The 20,074-nt window shown below is 44.2% G+C and overlaps 1 protein-coding gene across 2 annotated transcripts; it reads left to right on the forward strand.

Annotated features, from left to right (window-relative positions):
* The first annotated feature begins 2,689 nt into the window (after positions 1 to 2,689).
* LOC123742426 (sarcoplasmic/endoplasmic reticulum calcium ATPase 2) lies at positions 2,690 to 19,654 on the forward strand. Of its 2 annotated transcripts, none has more exons than XM_045716646.1 (23): positions 2,690 to 2,820; positions 3,891 to 4,010; positions 4,360 to 4,377; positions 4,461 to 4,543; positions 4,847 to 4,951; positions 5,060 to 5,198; positions 8,188 to 8,354; positions 9,159 to 9,314; positions 9,440 to 9,581; positions 10,030 to 10,196; positions 10,329 to 10,417; positions 11,201 to 11,303; positions 11,753 to 11,884; positions 12,015 to 12,140; positions 12,318 to 12,539; positions 12,737 to 12,848; positions 13,328 to 13,569; positions 13,819 to 14,039; positions 14,401 to 14,603; positions 14,856 to 14,941; positions 15,036 to 15,169; positions 15,562 to 15,679; positions 17,033 to 19,654. In XM_045716646.1, the coding sequence occupies exons 2-23, from the start codon at positions 3,893 to 3,895 to the stop codon at positions 17,339 to 17,341; spliced, it is 3,192 nt and encodes a 1,063-aa protein (XP_045572602.1). In that variant the 5' UTR covers positions 2,690 to 2,820; positions 3,891 to 3,892; the 3' UTR covers positions 17,342 to 19,654. The 2 variants fall into 2 exon arrangements, with proteins under 2 accessions (XP_045572602.1, XP_045572601.1); XM_045716645.1 differs by having other exon boundaries at positions 2,697 to 3,108.
* The last annotated feature ends 420 nt before the right edge of the window (positions 19,655 to 20,074 follow it).

Raw genomic sequence — 20,074 nt, forward strand, 5'->3', positions numbered from 1 at the left:
TTGCACTGTCCCTTTATATTGTAATGTTTTAGTGTTTCCTCCTGTTTCGTATTGCTTTGTGAATTGTTTTAATCCAATTGTTTTCCTTTCTGTATCTCATAGTGCTATATGATCTACAGTAGCATTCCTAATCCCACTGTACTCACACACACTCTCTCTCTCTCTCTCTCTCTCTCTCTCAGGTATCAGTCGTTTGCAGCGGTGGGAGAGAGCCATGCACAGCATGGGTTAAACCCCCCTCAGGAGATCAGATATATGCTGTTTAGTGCAGACAGACTACACACACTGGTACTATGATCAGAATAGTACACACACAACACACAAGCAGATGCACACACACAAATGCATGTACATTCTTAGAAAATGGTTCCAAAAAGGTTATTTGGCTGACCCCATATGATAATCCTTTTGGGTTCTAGGTAGAAGTATTTTGGGTTCCATATAGAACCCTCTGTGGAAAGGGTTTTTACCTGGAACCAAAAAGGGTTCTTCAAGGGGTTATCCTATGGGAACAGCCTGTGACGATCATCAAAAGGAGTAGACCAAGGTGCAGCGTGGTATGTGTTCATCTTGATATTTATTTAAACTCTGAACACTTAAACAAAATAATAAACAATGGAAAACGACCGTCACGTCTTGCAGGCTTTACAAAGCAGTACAAAAATAAGATCCCACAACTCAAGGAGGGAAAAGGGCTGCCTAAGTATGGTTCCCAATCAGAAACAATGATAGGCAGCTGCCTCTGATTGGAAACCATACCTGGCCAAAACATAGAAATATAAACCATAGAATGCCCACCCCACACCCTGACCTAACAACATAGAGAAATAAACTGTCTCTCTCAGGTCAGGGCGTGACACAGCCGAAGAACCCTTTTAGGTTCTAGATAGCACCTTTTTTTTCCCTAAGAGTGTACACACACACCACACACACACAGTCAAAAACACACAAAAAACTCTCATAAACACACACACTTGATTCTGGACCATTACAAATGTATTCCAGCCATACAGTATCATACGTAATATTGTGCATAACAGTAATGAGAAATGATACATTTGTCATATTTTGTTGTTAAAATATTGTCTAGTACTGTTTTGTCTTTCAGCCTGTGAAGTGACTATCCATTGTGAGAAATAAAAAGATGCGAGACAGAGAAGATAAAAGTAGAATGTCCAAAGTTCATGTGGTTTTGCTTTTGTTCAGTTCAGGTTCGACTGCTAACCATCACACTACACGTTTTTATTAAAATACCCTTTTCTACCAAAATATCTCACACACACACACACACACCACACCACTGCCTCTGTCACACATTTGGTACACTTTTGAGACATTTACATAAATATTTGTATAGGTAACCTATTTCAAACTAAACAATTGAAATTGTATATGTACCAGAGTGAGGAAGAGAGAGAGAGAGAGAGAGAGAGAGAGAGAGAGAGAGACAGTCAGATGTTGCTATTACCTGCTAATGTTGTGTAGACAGTGACACATTCTATTACACAGTAACCCTTTGCCCTCAGAACAGCCTCGATCGGGGCATGGACACTACAAGGTGTCGAGAGCATTTTACAGGGATGCTGGCCCATGTTAACTCCAATGCTTCCCACAGTTGTGTCAAGTGGGCTGGATGTCCTTTGGGTGGTGGACCATTCTTGATAAACACAGGAAACTGTTGAGCATGAAAAACCCAGCAACTCTGAATGGCACACATACACAATCCATGTCTCAATTGTCTCAAAGCTTAAAAATCCTTCTTTAACCTGTATCTTTCCCTTCATCTACACTGATGAAGTGGATTTAACAAGTGACATCAATAAGGGATCACAGCTTTCACCTGCGGTTTCTGTTTTGTATACTGAGTGTATATGTAGCTATGTAGCCAAGTCATCGTTTCTCATTGTGTATTTTTCTATTATTTAAAAAAATGTCTCTGCATTGTTGGGAAGGGCCGTAAGTGTTAGTCTATAGCTGTTGTTTACAAAACATGTGACAAATAAAATGTGATTTGAGTAATAGCCTAGAATACATGACGTAGGATAATGTGTTGCATCAGACGAGCAATAGCCTACTGCTGTTAACGTGACGTCTAACGGAGCAGATAGATGTGTGTGTGAGAGAGAAAGAATGAGCAAGGGAAGGAGGAGATGGGGTGCTGGGGGAAATAATATCTGACCACATATGTACCTTAAGCACATATGCGACCAGACATGCCCCGTTCAAATCAACTGGGAACTCAAATCATGATGTCACTCATCTTCAGGTCGGATGTCAGTCATCTTCAGTTCGGAAAGTCGGAACTCTAGTAAGAGGCCGATATTGTACGTCACTCAGCGGTAAAACGTATTCTGTTGACAGATGGGCGTTGGGGGGAGGAAGCTATCCGCTTTACCTTTAAATACACGTCCCGCCTATTTTGCCTGATGGACATTAATATTGGTCAGGGGGTAACGGGAATCGAGTGTCCTGCCGAACCCATTGAGTTGTAAAAAAGTCAATCATCTGAAAAACGACTGTCGCACAGCACGTTCATTGGTCAAGCGCTGAGCCAAGGGCAAGGTTGGGGTTCCACCCTCCTGCAGCAAATCACCGGTAGGCGGGTTTATAGAAGTTACTGCAATGTGATTCGCTGTACAGCCATTTGTCTAAATCCCACGTCTCTAATTGGCCTAACTTCTGCTCCTACGATTTCTGCGACTGAAGCACTACTGTATAATTCTGTGGCCTTGCATTAAATAAAGCGACGGCTATTTAGATAGCTAAGACATAGCGGGTGGATTAAAGCGCACGACATCGGTGCTGTAATCAAATACAAAGGTAGAGGAATACGCCTCCAACAAGCCTTAGTTGTACTTCAAGAAAAAATGACTTATTCTATGACAATGCCTTTCTTATAATTTTTCAGGACGTAACGTTAGCTAGCTAGTGATCCAGTGGGAGAGAAATAGCCGAGCAGTTAGTATAGATCGATTTCTCAATTCGTCGTAGGAATTAACGTTTTCTTTTTGTAGTTTTCTAATCCTATTTGTTTTGACATTGTGTTATTTACTTAACGTTTCGGAATTAGTTGTTAGTCAACGGAATACCAGGATATTTATTGTACTGGTAAGTCTCCCTTCATTATTAGAGCGCAAACGTCCTGTACAAACAGGATTATTAGCTAGTTACCGTTTCTGAGAATGCCATTTAGCTAGTTAGCAAATGTTAGCGTATTGAAGGCGTCGCAGCGGATCGGCCTAGAAGGGAACATTAACCTTCAATGCAGATATTTAAAAGCTCGTCAACAAGACTTTATCTTTGTATATCAACAAACTTTGCTTTTATTTTATTTGTAATATAATGTGAGCAGTTGACCTGCGTTGGATGCTGCGAAGAGGATTCTTTCAAGAACATTCTGAGATTCTGACATTGTATCTTCGAACCATCGATAAATGCATTTAGCACAATGCAACGCAGGATTCACGTTTATAGTATATTATGTGGTTGCTAAGTTTATTGCATCATGTCTCGTTGAATCCCCTAGCGAACAGGTGCTGTAAATCAACGTAATTTACATGCAACAGGTGCAATTGCTCACCTGATTCTCTAGGCTCCTTTTGTCATGTCCCCAGGCGTTATTTCGGTCTCAGACTCAACACTATCGTATTTACAGAATCAAGGCGGTCCCCATATTGTGGGAATGTTTCATTCAGTGCAGTGAGAGTATGAGTAGAATGGAGAGTACACAATAATTTTTTTCTTCATTTTATTTTCACTAGTTAAGTTTCAATGTTATGTAAGCCTACTGATGTTGTGCATCCCCTTCACTTTCTCACTTTTTCTCCCCAATGTCATCTCTCCCCCTCCATCTTCCTGCCCCTCCCTTTCACCATCCCGCTCTCTTTCAGGGATGGACAATGCCCATACTAAGACAGTCGAGGAGGTGTTGGGGTATTTCTGTGTGAATGAGTCGACAGGCCTGAGCTGCGAACAGCTGAGGAAAAGCAAGGAGAGATGGGGCCCAAACGGTATGTCCTAGTGCGTGACCTAAATGACACGGTTGCCTATGTAGTGCACTACTTTTGACCACGGCCTATAGGACTCTGGTCAAAAATAGTGAACTATGTAGGGAATAGGTGCCATTTGGGACGCAAACCTAACCCTTGACCCCTATTTCACCCTTAAATAAAAAACCGCCAGACTCTTACTCACAAGTATTCAATTGTTTCAATGATTATTATAAAGTAATGACACCCAAGTTAGGCCTATGTTTAGTAATGTGATGATGATATTGACAGTGATGACTGAAAATAGCAATGTTATTACCATGTTTATAACTCTCTCTCTCTCTCTCAATTTCTGAACTCCATGATGCAGAGTTACCGGCAGAAGAAGGTAAGATGTTCATTATCTCTCTCTGTTCGCTCTCTCTTTCTCTCTCCCCTGCATTTACATTGTTTCCATGTCTGTGTTTCCAGGGAAGTCGCTATGGGAACTGATCCTGGAACAGTTTGAGGATCTGTTGGTTCGGATTCTTCTGCTGGCTGCTTGCATCTCCTTCGTAAGGACACACACACACTAACACACGCAGAAAGACAACCTAAACAAACACTATTGTAAATACTGTAACTTTACAATAAATAGCTAAGTCTCAGCCTACCCAAAGCCATCAGATATATTTATAGCTATTTCTATATTTTTGCTCTGAGCATTCCTATTCACTCTTTATATCCTCACAATATTACCATCCCTGTCACATACTCTCTTGGCTCTTGAAAACAAGTTCCTCTTTAACCTCTCTCTCTCTCTCTTTCTCTTTCTCTTTCTCTTTCTCTCTCTTTCTCTCTCTCTCTCTTTCTCACAGACTCTTGCCTGGTTCGAGGAAGGGGAGGGGACCATCACAGCCTTTGTGGAACCCTTCGTCATCCTCCTCATCCTCATCGCCAACGCTATTGTTGGGGTGTGGCAGGTAAAGTCAGTGTTTTGACATGTTGCATTAGTGTGTGTGTGTGTTCATGTATAAACAAGTTTATTAATGTGTGCGACGATGTGTGTTCATTCACGTGTGTGTTTCCAGGAGCGTAATGCTGAGAATGCGATTGAGGCGTTGAAGGAGTATGAGCCTGAGATGGGGAAGGTGTACCGACAGGACAGGAAGAGTGTCCAGAGGGTCCGTGCTAAGGACCTCGTACCTGGGGACATAGTGGAGGTGGCAGGTAGGCAGAACAACTACAAATCCCAGAGTCCATCGAGGGACCACTGTGTTCTACACTATGACTGGTAACATTGTTGAGGTACTATAGCAGGTAGGCAGAAAAATCCCACCATCTTCTAGTGTGGCCCAAGTGTTCTTTATATTAGAAGACCTTCAATAATGGAAAGAAGAACAGAAACTCCCAAAAAACACACCTATGTTATCGAGGTACTATAGCAGGTAGGGGAAAACACTACAAATTCTGTAACTCCTCAAAGGTCCCTTGTGTTCTATACATTGTACCTGGGGAGTGGAGACACAGCGACGGTGGCAGGCATGTAGGGGGAAACAAACTACAAATCCCATTTAGCAAATCCCATACACAAAGTGTTATATTATTGACTGAGTTAGTTGTTTAAACTTCCAAAAATAAGATGTTTAGTTAGCCTTGGAAATATTTTAATCTGTATGGGTTCGGTTTTTTCCCCCTCGCAGCATCATGGAAATCAATGAAGGGTTTTATGGGAAATTAAGTTTTAATCAAGTTGCTGTCAGTTGATGTGATATTCGAAGAGGCCTACAATACCCAATATCACTGCATCTTGCTAAGCTCTGGGAATGTCGCCAGACGGGGTCAAATATTTTCTCAAAGAAACTTTTTACACATATCTGACTGAAAAGCAGTTTGCGGGTCAGTTTCAAATTTCTGTGTGACTTAGCGACAACGCAGCTCGAAGGGTTAAAACCGCCCCAATTGTCGAATCCTCAAGGCGATCCGTTTCTATTCTTAGAGCTTCAAAGAAGTAACAGAGGAAATGGGGGTTGAGTGTGTTTTTTATTTGTGTGTGACTCAGAGATTCACTGTGTGGCTTAAAGAGCATGGGAACTTTGTGACACCAATCACAGTTTACATTGGGGGATGTGTCCCAAATGGCACCCTATTCCCTTTTATAGTGCGCTATTATTGACCAGAGTTGGGGAATAGGGTGCTGTTTGGGATCTATCCATGAAGGATTGTAAAAAAAAGTAACGCGCTTTATCTCATCAATCATCACATCACTGCCTGTCTGTCCCTCTGAGCCAGTGATCTTGCAGGGTTTGAAATGTTTACCAATGAATTTGTTTGATTGACAGCTCATAAAAAAGCTTTTATGTGGAAATAAGATGATAGTTTCATTGTTCTACGGTTTTATGGGTTGTATTTGAACAAATTTAACACAATGGTCAATCTAAGCGCTAGCGGTGTCAGAAATATTTTTGCTATTTTCACAACCATAATTAGCGCAGTTGCTGGCATGGGTGCGAAAGGCCTGGGTTTTGATGAATAAACACATTTTGGGTGTGTCGAGGCTTGGCCCCTCACTAGCCAGTCAGACACGTGCTCCATGGCTAAATATGTGGTTGCTTCAAGTTGTGTATTTACGGTCTTTTATGTATTGCCTTGGAATCAACTCCAATTCCAATGTTAGTCCATTATAGTTTGTTAAACAGCTTACAGAAACAAAATAACAAAATGTAGACCTATCCCATCTTTGCTAAATACAGTATGTTAACTTGAACCTGTTTGCAGTCCACATTGTTCTAATTAATTGCATGTCTTCAATGTGAAAATGTATACATAGAATTCACACTGAAATAGGGGCTAGGCCTACTGTAAGTTGCATTATGGCTGAGCTTGGACATGCTAAAGGTTGTCAATAAGAAAGATTACATTCATTATTGATAAGGCCTAAAAAGAGACTGAATAATTCTAAACAAAGTGAAACAACTTGTTTTTAAGTAGGCTATGTCTAAATATAGTAGCTGGACAAAGGTCCAATATAAAGGGAGAATGTCCTTATGGTTCCAATATGTATATAAAACATCTTAGAGTGCATTCACACTTTTCCAGAAGTTGCATTGCATGCGCGCCACAGACGTTATCACCATAAAAACAGGACAGTGACTCGTTCTAATAAGTTTGCTTGTTTTTTGTAGAATTTTTATTAAAACCCATGTTTTATTTTTTTTCAACAACAAATACACGACATGACCAAAAGTATGTGTACATCTGCTCGTCGAACATCTCATTCCAAAATCATTGGCATTAATATGGAGTTGGTCCCCCTTTTGCTGCTATAACCACCTCCACCCGTTCCACCCGAGTTGTTTTTATTTTTCTCCCTAATTTTGTGATATCCAATTGGTAGTTAGTCTTGTCCCATCACTGCAACTCTCCAACGGACTCAGGAGAGCCGAAGCTCAAGAGCCATGCGTCCTCCGAAACATGACCCTGCCAAGCCGTACTGCTTCTTGACACACTGCTCGTTTAACCTGTAAACCAGCTGCACCAATGTGTCAGAGGAAACGCCATACATCTGGCGACTGAAGTCAGCTTGCAGGCTCCCGGGCCCGCCACAAGGAGTCGCTAGAGCGTGGTGGGACAAGGATATCCCGGCTGGCCAAAACTTCCCCTAACCCGGATGACGCTGGGCCAATTGTGGGCCGCCTCATGGGTCTCCTGTTCACGGCCGGCTGTGACACAGCCTGGGATCCAACCTGGGGCTGTAGTGACGCCTCAAGCACAGCGACGCAGTGCCTTAGACCGCTGCGCCACTCGGGAGGCTACGTTCTGTGAGTTTGTGTAGCCTACCACTTCGCGGCTGAGCTGTTTTTGCTCCTAGACGTTTCCACTTCACAATAACAGCACTTACAGTGGCCCGGGGCAGCTCTAGCAGAGCAGAAATTTGACAAACTGATTTGTTGGAAATGTGGCATCCTATGACTGTGCCACTTTGAAAGTCACTGAGCACTTCAGTACGGGTCATTCCACTGCCAATGTTTGTCTATAGAGATTGCATGTCGGTGTGCTGGATTTTATACACCTGTCAGCAATGGGTGTAGCTGAAATGGCCAAATCCACTAATTTGAAGAGGTGTCCACATACTTCTGGCCATGTCGTGTTTATCCTCAGCTATGTAAGACTTGAACTTGACTTGAAAAACCATCACCTCCGCCCCGTTTTTCCCCAGTGGGTGATAAAGTCCCAGCAGACATCCGGCTGACCTCCATCCGCTCCACCACGCTGCGAGTGGACCAGTCCATCCTGACGGGGGAGTCGGTGTCCGTGATCAAACACACAGACCCAGTGCCTGACCCGCGAGCCGTCAACCAGGACAAGAAAAACATGCTGTTCTCTGTAAGTGTGTGTGGTGGAGGGTGGGTGGGTGGGTGGTTGTGTGTGTTTTTAGGGGGTCATTATCTGATTAGAAATAGACCAGCACGTTTGTTTGAGAATGTGTGTGATTTATTGATCTAATGGGAGATATGGTGTGAGAGAGGAACCAGAACACACGACCGTGTGTGTGTGTGCGCACTGTGACGCTTTGATGTGAGTGTCGAAGGTGTGACTCAACTGTTTGTTGAATAAAACATCACTCGCATTGTTTGCACAGGACACACACATAATATACTGTGTGATATAATCTACTTAACAGTTCTAAAGAGTCAGGTGAACGAGCAACGAGGCCACTGTCTTCCAGGTTAATATACTGATAGTGGAGCAATCCAACAGGGATCATCTGTATTGGTACTAGAGCTACACCCATATACTGGAACTGAGACTGTTCTGTATATCACTAAGAGATACCGTATGTGTGGGATGCATGCCGTTGATCCCCACGCCACCTACATAGTCAAACGCAATTCATGATTTGTAATACATCTGCCCAATGTTTTAAACGTCATTGACAAAACTTTGGAAGTACAGTATGTATTTCTGGTTGAAAAAGATGTCTTTCTGGTCTTGTGCTGACTGTGTTATACATACATACATTTATTTTCCCCTGAATCCTTTTTTGGATGTTATTGCCGTGACTTTGATCTGGAAATGAGCTGTGAGCACAATGCCAGTGTATGCTGCTTTACAGATCAAACTCATGTAGAAAGTACCAACACGGGGCTTCGTCAACCAACACAGGGCTTTATATCATTGTTCTTCCAGGGCACCAACATTGCGGCGGGCAGGGCTATAGGTGTGGTGGTAGCTACTGGGGTGCAGACTGAGATCGGGAAGATTCGTGATGAGATGGCTGCTACAGACCCAGAGAGAACACCGCTGCAGCAAAAACTGGACCAGTTTGGGGAACAGCTGTCCAAGGTACAAGGACTTTCCTTCTCTTCCCTTTTCTCGTCTCTCGCTCTTTCTTTCCCTCATTCTTTTTATTTCATCTGTCAGCTGTATTGTGAGTGGCAGTGTTGTGATAACAGGCTCCCTCCCTCTAGGTGATCACAGTGATCTGCGTGGCAGTGTGGGGTATCAACGTTGGCCATTTCAATGACCCGGTCCATGGTGGCAGCTGGCTCAGAGGGGCCGTCTACTACTTCAAGATCGCTGTGGCACTGGCTGTAGCTGCCATCCCTGAGGGTACGTGGTGGGACCAACCACCTCTCTCTCATTTCTTTGTCTCTCCGTAACACACAAAGTAGAGCATGATTCCATTCTATTCTGAAACCAAAATGAATTCTCTTTTGGGGCGGCAGGTAGCCTAGTGGTTAGAGCGTTGGGCCAGTAACCGAAAGGTTGCTGGATCAAATCCCTGAGCTGGCAAGTTAAAATCTGCCGTTCTGCCCCTGAACAAGGCAGTTACCCCACTGTTCCCCGGTAGGCCGTCATTGTAAATAAGAATTTGTTCTTAACTGACTTGCCTAGTTAAATAAAACGCAGCTCCTCTCTGTGTCCATTTAGACTGTAACTCGGTAAATACAGTAGATTGATCAGCCAGTGTACTTTTGTTACATGACTCGGAAGAACCATCATGGAACCATATATTTAACCGTCCCTTCACCCTATTCAATCTTGGCCCCCCCTGCAGGCCTACCCGCTGTGATCACCACCTGCCTGGCTCTGGGGACCAGACGCATGGCCCGGAAGAACGCCATCGTCCGCAGTCTGCCCTCTGTGGAGACCTTGGGCTGCACCTCTGTCATCTGCTCCGATAAGACTGGCACCCTCACCACCAACCAGATGTCTGTCCACCGGGTGAGAGAGGAGCTGACTTGAAAGTGAAATGGTTTGGCATGTTGATTGACAGACTCAGCCTGATACTGACCTAACCTTACTGATTGTGACATTGAGAGTGTATTTTCTAACCCTGTGTGTGTGTGTGTGTAGATATTTGTTGTGGACAGTGTGTCAGGGGAGCGTTGCGCCCTGAGTGAGTTTTCGGTGACCGGATCTACTTACGCCCCGGAAGGGGAAGTGTGAGTGTCTTTACCCTTTAACCCTTAACTGATGATTGCCACGTTCAAAACAACTGGGAACTTGGAAATATCCGACTTCAGTCTGTTCAAGACAACTGGGAACTCAGGAACAAAACAAGCTCCGACTGGGGAAAAATAGCTTTGAATGGTCATCCGAAATGAAATTCCATGTCAGAAACTCTGGCTTCTTTCTAGAGCTCCAACATTCCGACCTGAAGATCAGGGACATCATGATTTGACCTCATTTTTTGGGCAGTTCCCAGTTGTCTTGAAAGCACAAAATGTCATGACGAATCACTCATCCCCAATTTTGCTATGACTGTCTGAGTGGGGAGGGGGAAAATGAAAACTAGCTGTTATTGGCAGAGGGGTTTGGAACTCTTTCTTATTGGTGTATTAACTAATTTACCGCCTGGTGACGTCACCAGGCAGGCCAAAACTCCATCCCACCAAAACAGGCTGAAATTTCAGGCGGTCTTTTTAAACAGACATGATCATTCTTCATAAATTCCGTTTTTTTATTACAACCTCAGTGTGTGTGTATATATGTATATATAACACAGACAAATCACGTTTTTGACTGCACTGGACCTTTAAGATGCTGAGAAATGTTATCGGTTTAATATTTGGTTCCCTTCCTCCGCTACTTTCTTTCTCTGGTCTCATTCTCCCCCTCTTCTGGCTTTCTACGATCCCTTACTTATTTCCCTTTCTCTCTTATCTTCCATCTCCACCCTTCTGTCTCTTCCCTAATTTTCTCCCTTGTCCTTCTCTCTCCCCCAGGTATAAGGATGAGACGGTGGTGAAGTGTAGTCAGTATGAGGGCCTGGTGGAGATGGCCTCTATCTGTGCTCTGTGTAACGACTCCTCTCTGGACTACAACGAGGTGAGAACAGCTCCTACTTTGCACACCATAACACATCAATTTAAATGGATCTTACTGTAGCCACTGCACTACACACGATAACACACTTCATTTTAACCTTTTATTTAACTAGGCAAGTCAGTTAAGAACAAATTCTTATTTACAATGACGGTCTACCGGGGAACAGTGGGTTAACTGCCTAGTTCAGGGGAAGAGTGACAGATTTTTAACTTGTCAGCTCGGGGATTCGATCCAGCAACCTTTCGGTTAATGGCCCAACGCTCTAACCACTAGGCTGCCTGCCGCCCCAACCATAAGCACTGCATGACACACCACTACATGGACAGACACTTCTTAATTCTGGTCCAGGAGAGCTACTTTTGTTCCAGTCCAGTAGCATCTGTTTGAAATAATACATTCAAATAATGTCATTGTTGTTGACCCTTAACCTGTGGGGGTGTGTGTCCCAGTCTAAGGGTGTGTATGAGAAGGTAGGCGAGGCCACGGAGACGGCCCTGTGCTGTCTGGTGGAGAAGATGAACGTGTTCGACACAGACCTCAGAGGACTGTCCGCCGTCGAGAGAGCTACTGCCTGCTGCTCGGTGTGTGTGTCTGTAATATAAAAAAAACCTGTGTGTGTGTACCATTGAGATGTGCTGACCTAATTTACTTCCTGGCAGAGTGATTGAATGATACATCTCCTCTCTCTCCCTCTATCCTTCTCTCCATCAGGTGATTAAACAGTTGATGAGGAAGGAGTTGACGTTGGAGTTCTCCCGTGACAGGAAGTCCATGTCAGTGTTCTGTTCTCCCAACAAACTCAGCCGCTCTGCCTCCGGGGCCAAGATGTTTGTCAAGGTCAGCTGTGTCTCTGTGTCTTACTCCTACTTATCCACTTCTCTATCCCCCCCCTCTTTCTCTCTCTGCTCTTTCTTGTCGTTTCTATTCCTTACGCGCTTCTTTCTTCTGAGCTCTTTCTCCTACTCTCTGTCCTCCATTTCCTCACTTTGTATGAACTTGTCGTCTCTCTCCCAGGGAGCTCCGGAGAGCGTGCTGGAGCGCTGCCGTTGGATCCGGGTGAACGGGGGCGCGCGGGTGCCCATGACGCCGGCGGGGCGGGAGCAGCTCCAGGGGACCGTCAGGGAGTGGGCCACGGGGCGGGACACCCTCCGATGCCTCGCCATGGCGACCCGGGACTCGCCTCCCGAGATACGCTCTCTCAACCTGGAGAACTCGGCCACCTTCGCTGACTACGAGGTGAGTGATAAAATGAAATCTTTTTTTTTTTTTTGTAATTTTTTTTATGTATCCTTTGTGTTATTATGCAATTTTATTAATCTCTTGTACTTATTTTATAGCTTTTGACTGTAAAGTGTTGCGGTTTTTAAAGGCACTTCAAATACAGTTTTATTTGATTAGTGTTAAATAAACAACAATGTCCCACCCCCCCCCAGTCGGACCTGACCTTTGTGGGCTGCGTGGGGATGCTGGACCCCCCCAGGAAAGAAGTACTTGGTGCGGTCCGCATGTGTCGACAGGCTGGCATCCGTGTCATCATGATCACAGGTAAGACATGCCTTGCCCTCAGTCCCTCTGTTTGTTGTGTTGTGATACATGCTCCTTGGATGGGGAGACCCAAGACACATTATCCAAGGGGATTCAATAAAGTCAACTGAACAGAATTTCTAGCCTCACACTCATCTACCTTAAAATGATATTATAACGTGAAAGGCTGGGACGATACCAGTATATCAATATTTCTTTCCAATGGCAAAAATGAAAACGCGATGCAGACCAAACTCTTTTTGTCCTTTAAAAAGCTGCTGTATGTCCAATATCGTGTGCTTTAGCTTGGAAAATTAAATAAATGTGACATTAGGGCTTTTTACCTCAAGAAGTTAAATCCACTTTGTGTTTTGTTTACTTGCCACGATACTAACGAGTATCCCGATTACTGGTATCGGCCCTAATAACGCGATTTCAAACCGCTTTGCCTGCTGGGTATCATCTCTCCATCTAACCTCTTACTTCACCCCCCCCCCCAGGTGACAACAAGGGCACAGCCATGTCCATCTGTCGTCGCGTGGGCATCATCACGGAGGAGGAGGAGGAGGCGGGCAGGGACGACCCGTTCTCAGGGGGCCTGACGGGGAGGGAGTTTGACGAGCTGCCCCCCCACCTCCAGAGGCAGGCCTGTCGTACCGGACGCTGCTTCGCCCGTGTGGAACCCACACACAAGAGCCGCATCGTGGAGTACCTACAGAGCCTCGATGACATCACAGCTATGGTGAGGTGGTGTGTGTGAGGGGGGGGCTGTATGAGTGAGTGTCCCTGTCTAGAGCTCTACTCTGTGACACTTAATTTTTTTGAAATTTTTTATAATAATAAAAGACCTGTTCAATCGAGTGACGGAACTGTTGTCATCGGTAACATTCTTCCTCTGCATTGAGAAGGCATGTTTGCATTGTGTGGGACCTTTTTTTGCGTTTCTTCCCGGTTTTGACACACTGCCTGTTCTTGCTCCCTCTCTCCCCAGACTGGTGATGGAGTGAATGATGCGCCAGCCCTGAAGAAGGCCGAGATCGGGATCGCCATGGGTTCAGGCACAGCTGTGGCCAAGTCTGCCTCAGAGATGATCTTAGCTGATGATAACTTCTCTACCATCGTAGCGGCTGTAGAAGAGGGCCGAGCCATCTACAACAACATGAAACAGTTCATACGATACCTCATCTCTTCCAACATAGGAGAGGTTGTCTGGTGAGGATAGGGGGACGAGAGGGACTGGAGGAGAGGAAGGGGAGATCCATCTATAACAAAATGAAACGGTTTATAGGAAACTTCATAGGAGAGGGGGATGGAGTGGTACTGGAGGAATGGGTTGGAGGATGGAAATGGGGGAGGAAGAGAGCGTGGTGGGTTAATGTTTTAAATAAAGGGGAAGGCTAACAGAACGGAGATGCACATTTAGGAGAGGAGTACGCTTTAGGTCAGGTGACAATAGAGAGAAGGACAATTTACAAAGGAGGGATTAACTTTTGGGATAATAGTAGTCTGGGACAGTGAGAGAGGATTTCTCTCACCATCCCAACCCCTCTCCCCCTCCTTCCTTCCCCTCCAGTATTTTCATGACGGCTGCTCTGGGCATGCCCGAGGCCCTGATCCCGGTCCAGTTGCTGTGGGTCAACCTGGTGACAGACGGCTTCCCGGCCACCGCCCTGGGCTTCAACCCCCCTGACCTGGATATCATGTCCCGCCCCCCACGCTCCCCCAAGGAGCCACTCATCTCCAGATGGCTCTTCTGCAGATACCTCATCGTCGGATGTGAGTATCTCTGGTTTATCTGTTTCTATATCTATGGCAGATACCGTATCGTGAGGTTATAGATCATGAACAGACAAGAGTTATTGTATTTTGAACTTGTATACTTTGCAGATGTAGCCTCATAAGCACTTTGACAAATCTATTTGTAAAAAGCACTGTACAAATAACTTTTGTGGACGATTGATTGATTTACATCACAATATCAGCTGGGATTCTAGAATATACACATCTAACCTTTGACCTTTCTCTCAGGCTACGTAGGAGCAGCTACAGTAGGAGCTGCAGCCTGGTGGTTCATGGCAGCACACGATGGACCCAAACTCTCCTTCTACCAACTGGTAAGAACACATCCCTCTCTTCTCTCACTTCTCTTACTTTACCGTGTCTAACCTCTCACTCCCTCCCCATCTCGCTCTTTCTCTCTCCTCTCAGTCCCACTATCTCCAGTGCGGTGAAGGCCACGGGGAGTTTGCGGGGGTGCAGTGCTCGGTGTTCGAGTCGCCCTACCCCATGACCATGGCCCTGTCCGTGCTCGTTACCATCGAGATGTGCAACGCCCTCAACAGGTACGCTACTAAAACTACAACTCCTGTAATCCCTTGCGGCACTTGGCGTCATTCATAAAGATCACTGTCTATGACGCGACACAGAACTGGTTTAGTTCTCGCACGATGACATTTCTATTTGTTAGTCACAGTACATTCTACATATGAATATCGACTGTACATTTCGTTCAGTTCTATGGCATGTTGTCCACTTGTTGCTCTTTTCAAATTAAACACTTTCTTTATGATCATGATATGCATGATTATTCAGTAGTGTACAGATTTATATTAGAGATTATTTAGTAGAAGTATGGATGTTTTACTGACTTTGTATTGATATTTCAGAGTTCTGTTGCGTTTAGTATCAATATTTTATTGGCATCTTTTGAGCTTGTTCTGGTCCTCGTCCTCAGTCTGTCAGAAAACCAGTCCCTGCTGAAGATGCCTCCGTGGTCCAACCCCTGGCTGGTGGGAGCTATCTGTCTCTCCATGGCGCTCCACTTCCTCATCCTCTATGTTGACCCCCTGCCTGTAAGTGTGTGTGTTTGTGCATGCATCTGGCATAATTTTGTCAACAACAATACAATATTAGTCAAACACCTATTTTTCAGTGGCAATTGACGAGACTATAGCTGCCTAAATACACTCCGAAAAAAACAAACTAAATGAAATGATTTTTCATTTCAGTTGACTAAAACGAGACAATTATCGCAGTGACTAAAATCTGACTACTAAATGGACCGGACAATAATTTTGGGAGAGATTTGAGAGCTTTTCAGTGATGTGCACAATTAATATTAGCAGCACAGATACGCAGCGGAGTTCTGTTCAGCAGTGGGAAGGATGCCCCACACAGCCTACATCAGCTGGTGAGCTGCGGGGAGCAAGCGATGAGTGTGGGCAGACGGGATCTGCTCCGGCTCCCCCTCCGATTATACACATCGCGCTGTCGACTCTTGCTTCCCCGTAGCTAACCAGTCACCACAATCCTTCTAGTTAGTTACCCTTTGCCTGATTTAAGAAACACAAGCTCCTTTTACGAAATTAAAAACCATAACAGCATTGACTTTAATAGTAAAACAACAGCTGTGTTTTTCTCTCCCTTGAGTAGGCTACAGAAAAGTATATATATTTTTTTGTGGTCTCGCTCAACCCTCCCACTTTTCCCACTGAATTTCATATACAGGTTCTGCAACCAATGTAGCCAAGTCTCCCTCTTTTCCACAGAGAATGGCTTGATTTTTCTATCCCTTAGGCTACCGTTCAAAAGACATGACCCATAATTCCGCCGCTACGTTTTTTTTTTTTTCCCGTCGTGCATAGGCAGGCCGCGTTTTACATTCATAAAGCATATCGCGGGCCGTTCTAAAACTACTTGACTATTTTCCGCCACATCCCACTACGTGTTACCCAGTCAGATATAGCGGACTCGGACTTCAGCCATAGGGACTCGTGAATCGGACTCAAGCACAAGGGACTTAAGAATCGATTGTTATTTTTGCTTTTTGGAAGAATAGGATCTCATGCAGAAAAAGATATTGGTAGGACAAGGTTATGTATGTTTGTGCACATGGAAATCAATGATTTATGTTTACTATAGGTTGTGGCGATACAAATGTGATGTGACTAAAATGAAAGGACATTTAGTTTACCAAAATGGCCTATTGTCTTCATTATTTTGACAAACTAAATCATTATTCAAATGACAAAAATGGGACCAAAACTGATATTTTAGTCAAAATGACTAAGACTCGACAAAATCTAAAAAAGTGCCAAAATTACCACTGCTGCACAGGGAAGTGTGTGTTACATTATATTGTGCTCTCTATCGCATTGTCTAACCATCCCCCTACCCTCTCTCTCTCCCCCTTTTCTCCCATCCAGGTGGTGTTCCAGATCCGCCCCCTGTCGTGGCCACAGTGGGTTGTGGTCCTCAAGATGTCCCTTCCAGTCATCTTCATGGACGAGGCCCTCAAGTTCCTGGCCCGGAACTGGATCGAGCCGGGCACCGACGTGGAGCGCCAGGAGGAGGAGCGGGAGCGCCGGCGGAGGGGTCAAGGGTCAGGGGGCATGACTGCCGCTGTGAGCAGGGTGTTCAAGGGCGTGTCCTGGTCGTTCGTGTTAATGTCGTTCCCCCTTTTGGTCTGGATCTACAGCCTGGACTCTGATATTACTAACATGTTCTATGAGTGAAGGGGGGGGGAAGGGGGAGGGAGGGAGTTGGGTTATGAATGAAAGCGAAGGAACTATAACATAAATAGGGGAGCAAGTTGAGGGGAAGATGGAGTGCAGGGAAAGAAAATCAAAAATACATTTTTAGTGGGATAAAGCCAGGGATGGAGGGATGAAAGTTGAACAATCTGAGACGGTGAGAGGGATAGTGAAGAGGAGAGCACTGATACATCCTAGTTCAGCACTCTGACATTTTGAATATGGGCCCTGACCGTAAGTGAGGGATTTTCCAGAACTCAAGGTCCTATTCAATCAAGCCTGGTTTAGCGAGTTACCTGAATAAGTCTTGAAAATACCACTCCTCTTGTGCAGAAAGAATGCACGTTTAGGTTCACGTAGCCCCTTGACAACATCATTTTTTACAATGTGAGACAAACCAGAAAAGAAACGCAACTTTGTAGTTGATTCAAACAAGCTTTCTAGCCACTCAGAATGAGTTAAATTGAAAAAAAATCTCCCGGAAAGCTGGTTAGCGGATTTGGTTGACTATGGCTGTTGCTTGTGTCTTGAACTCTCCTGCATATTTATTCAATTTTGAAAGGGAAAGTACTGTCTATAGATGATTTATAACATTGGGTACTTTATTAGTTTCATTCCAGTTTCTCTACCTGTAAGGGGACAGGTGGGAAGGTGAGGGAGAAAGAAGCTTCTTCAGTCAAGTCTAGGGAATGGAGGGATGACTGGATGAAGAGGGAGAGAGAAAGGGAGAGCTGAAGAATCTTCCAGCGTCAGTCAGACTGGCCACACCGACACTCTAGCCAGTTTCAGAAATCAATCAATTAATATTTGATTTAATTTAGATGTCATCAAACTGTCTAGGGAAGAGGACAGCAGAATACTTCTTCTTTAATGTGTATTTCTTAGGATTATAGGCTGGCAGAGCTGAATTTTGAAAAGATTTTGCGTTTGTTTTCACTGCACTATTCATATTTATTAATACATCACGACACTGAATTATGTGTTTTCTTTTCTTTCTGTTGGATATTTCTCTATGCCTAACTTCTTTGCTACAGAATGGATGTTGCCTCCATGTATGGTTCTGATAAAGGTGGGCTACTCTTTATGACATCATACCCTTTGTCTCCTTATCATGCATGTTTGAGATTGACTACTGGTGCATTGCAGTTGGACTGCTCAGAATCACTGATCACCAAATTACCTTGCTTTCTAAGTAACTACTCATTATGTGATCAAGATTAGCGATTCTGCGCTGTGCCTTGCTCAAACTCATCCTCCTCAAACACGCTGACTGTTGGTCTATACTAGAACTGTCCAGGTTAGGTGCAGGTTTGGCATCTTTTTGCGTGACCGGATTCCTTCCGATGTCCTACACATGATTTCAGCTTGGACCTGCATCTTTAAAGTTACGACGTCACAATCCTCACGTAGGCCTAGAAGCAGTAGACTTGCCTCTCCGGAGGGCTCCAGCATCTCTGACATTGAATTGTGTAATCGTGACGACTCATTGTTGTCAGGCTGAGAAATTGCATCATATTTTAGCTAGGCTGCTCTACCGTTCTACTAGTTGGCTGTGTGTTTTGATAGTCTAACAGCCACTGTGACATCACACCATAAACTAAAGGTACAAAGTTGTGTAGTCTGCTCATGTGGACACCAATACCACTTCCTCTGTAGTAGTGGGTTTGTTATGGTTGGGAACACTAATTATTTGTCTTTTATTTACAACAGACCGAATTTGCTAACTTTCTAAACCCCCCCCAAGACATGCAACATTGTTTTTTGTTATTATTATTGATATGACTATGACGGTAATTCTGATTTAATTGTCCTTGTGGCGTTTGTAGTACCCCTACTGTGCCTGTAAAGAATTAGGGGGTACCATTTTATTTTCTGAATGTAGTAAAGGGTGGGGGAGTTATTAAAATCATTAATAGGTGTAAGAATTAGAGTGGAAAAGGGGGGATTAGAAGAGGGGCCGTCTGACAGGGTGGCTTTATGAAAGAAAGAGAGATGAGGGAGAGATGCTGAGAGGTCTTTTCTTTACATCTTTCCGTTTCTCTAATGTCGTTCTGACAGAGTACTGTCTTCATCTGAATCCAATAAGCAAAATAATTATACAAAATTTAACGACTTCAAAGAAATGAACATTCAGTGGAGTTATTTGAACAAAAATATTTGAGGCTAAATTAAGGTGGGAATGTATTTAGTTTATTGTAAATCGTACCATTGCTGTGTCACACTACTGCTATTTCATTTATGGAAGATGGGAAATGCTTTATGGGATGAAAACAACAATAAAATGGTTAATTTAAATGTATGTTTCTGTGGTTTCTAATTTGACAGATGGGATCAGAGCCATGTATTTAAATATGTTTATTCCATTTTGAAACGCTTGATGATGAGAATCCGCTGTGTAGTGATAGGGCAAAAACCAAAACGTGCACCCACGGGAGGGACGGGGCAGGACCGAGTTTGGGAAACCCTGATGTCAGCTAACATCACCAGGAACAACTGTGTCCTGGTTATAGCCTGGGCCCTGATCAAGAAAAAAATCGTCTCCGTATTATGCTGTTTGTGTATTTGTATTTAAATATTCGCCGCAAGGTAGCGCAGTGGAACAAGGTTTTTATTTGACAGCTGTAAAGTACCACTGACAACTGAGCGTGCTGCGTTTATAAGTAAATGGAAACTCTCTGCGGCGGGTGGGTGGGTGGGGAGTCCATTTATATAGAC

This window comes from Salmo salar, chromosome ssa04 (assembly GCF_905237065.1).
Source record: "Salmo salar chromosome ssa04, Ssal_v3.1, whole genome shotgun sequence".
Lineage (NCBI taxonomy): Eukaryota > Metazoa > Chordata > Actinopteri > Salmoniformes > Salmonidae > Salmo > Salmo salar.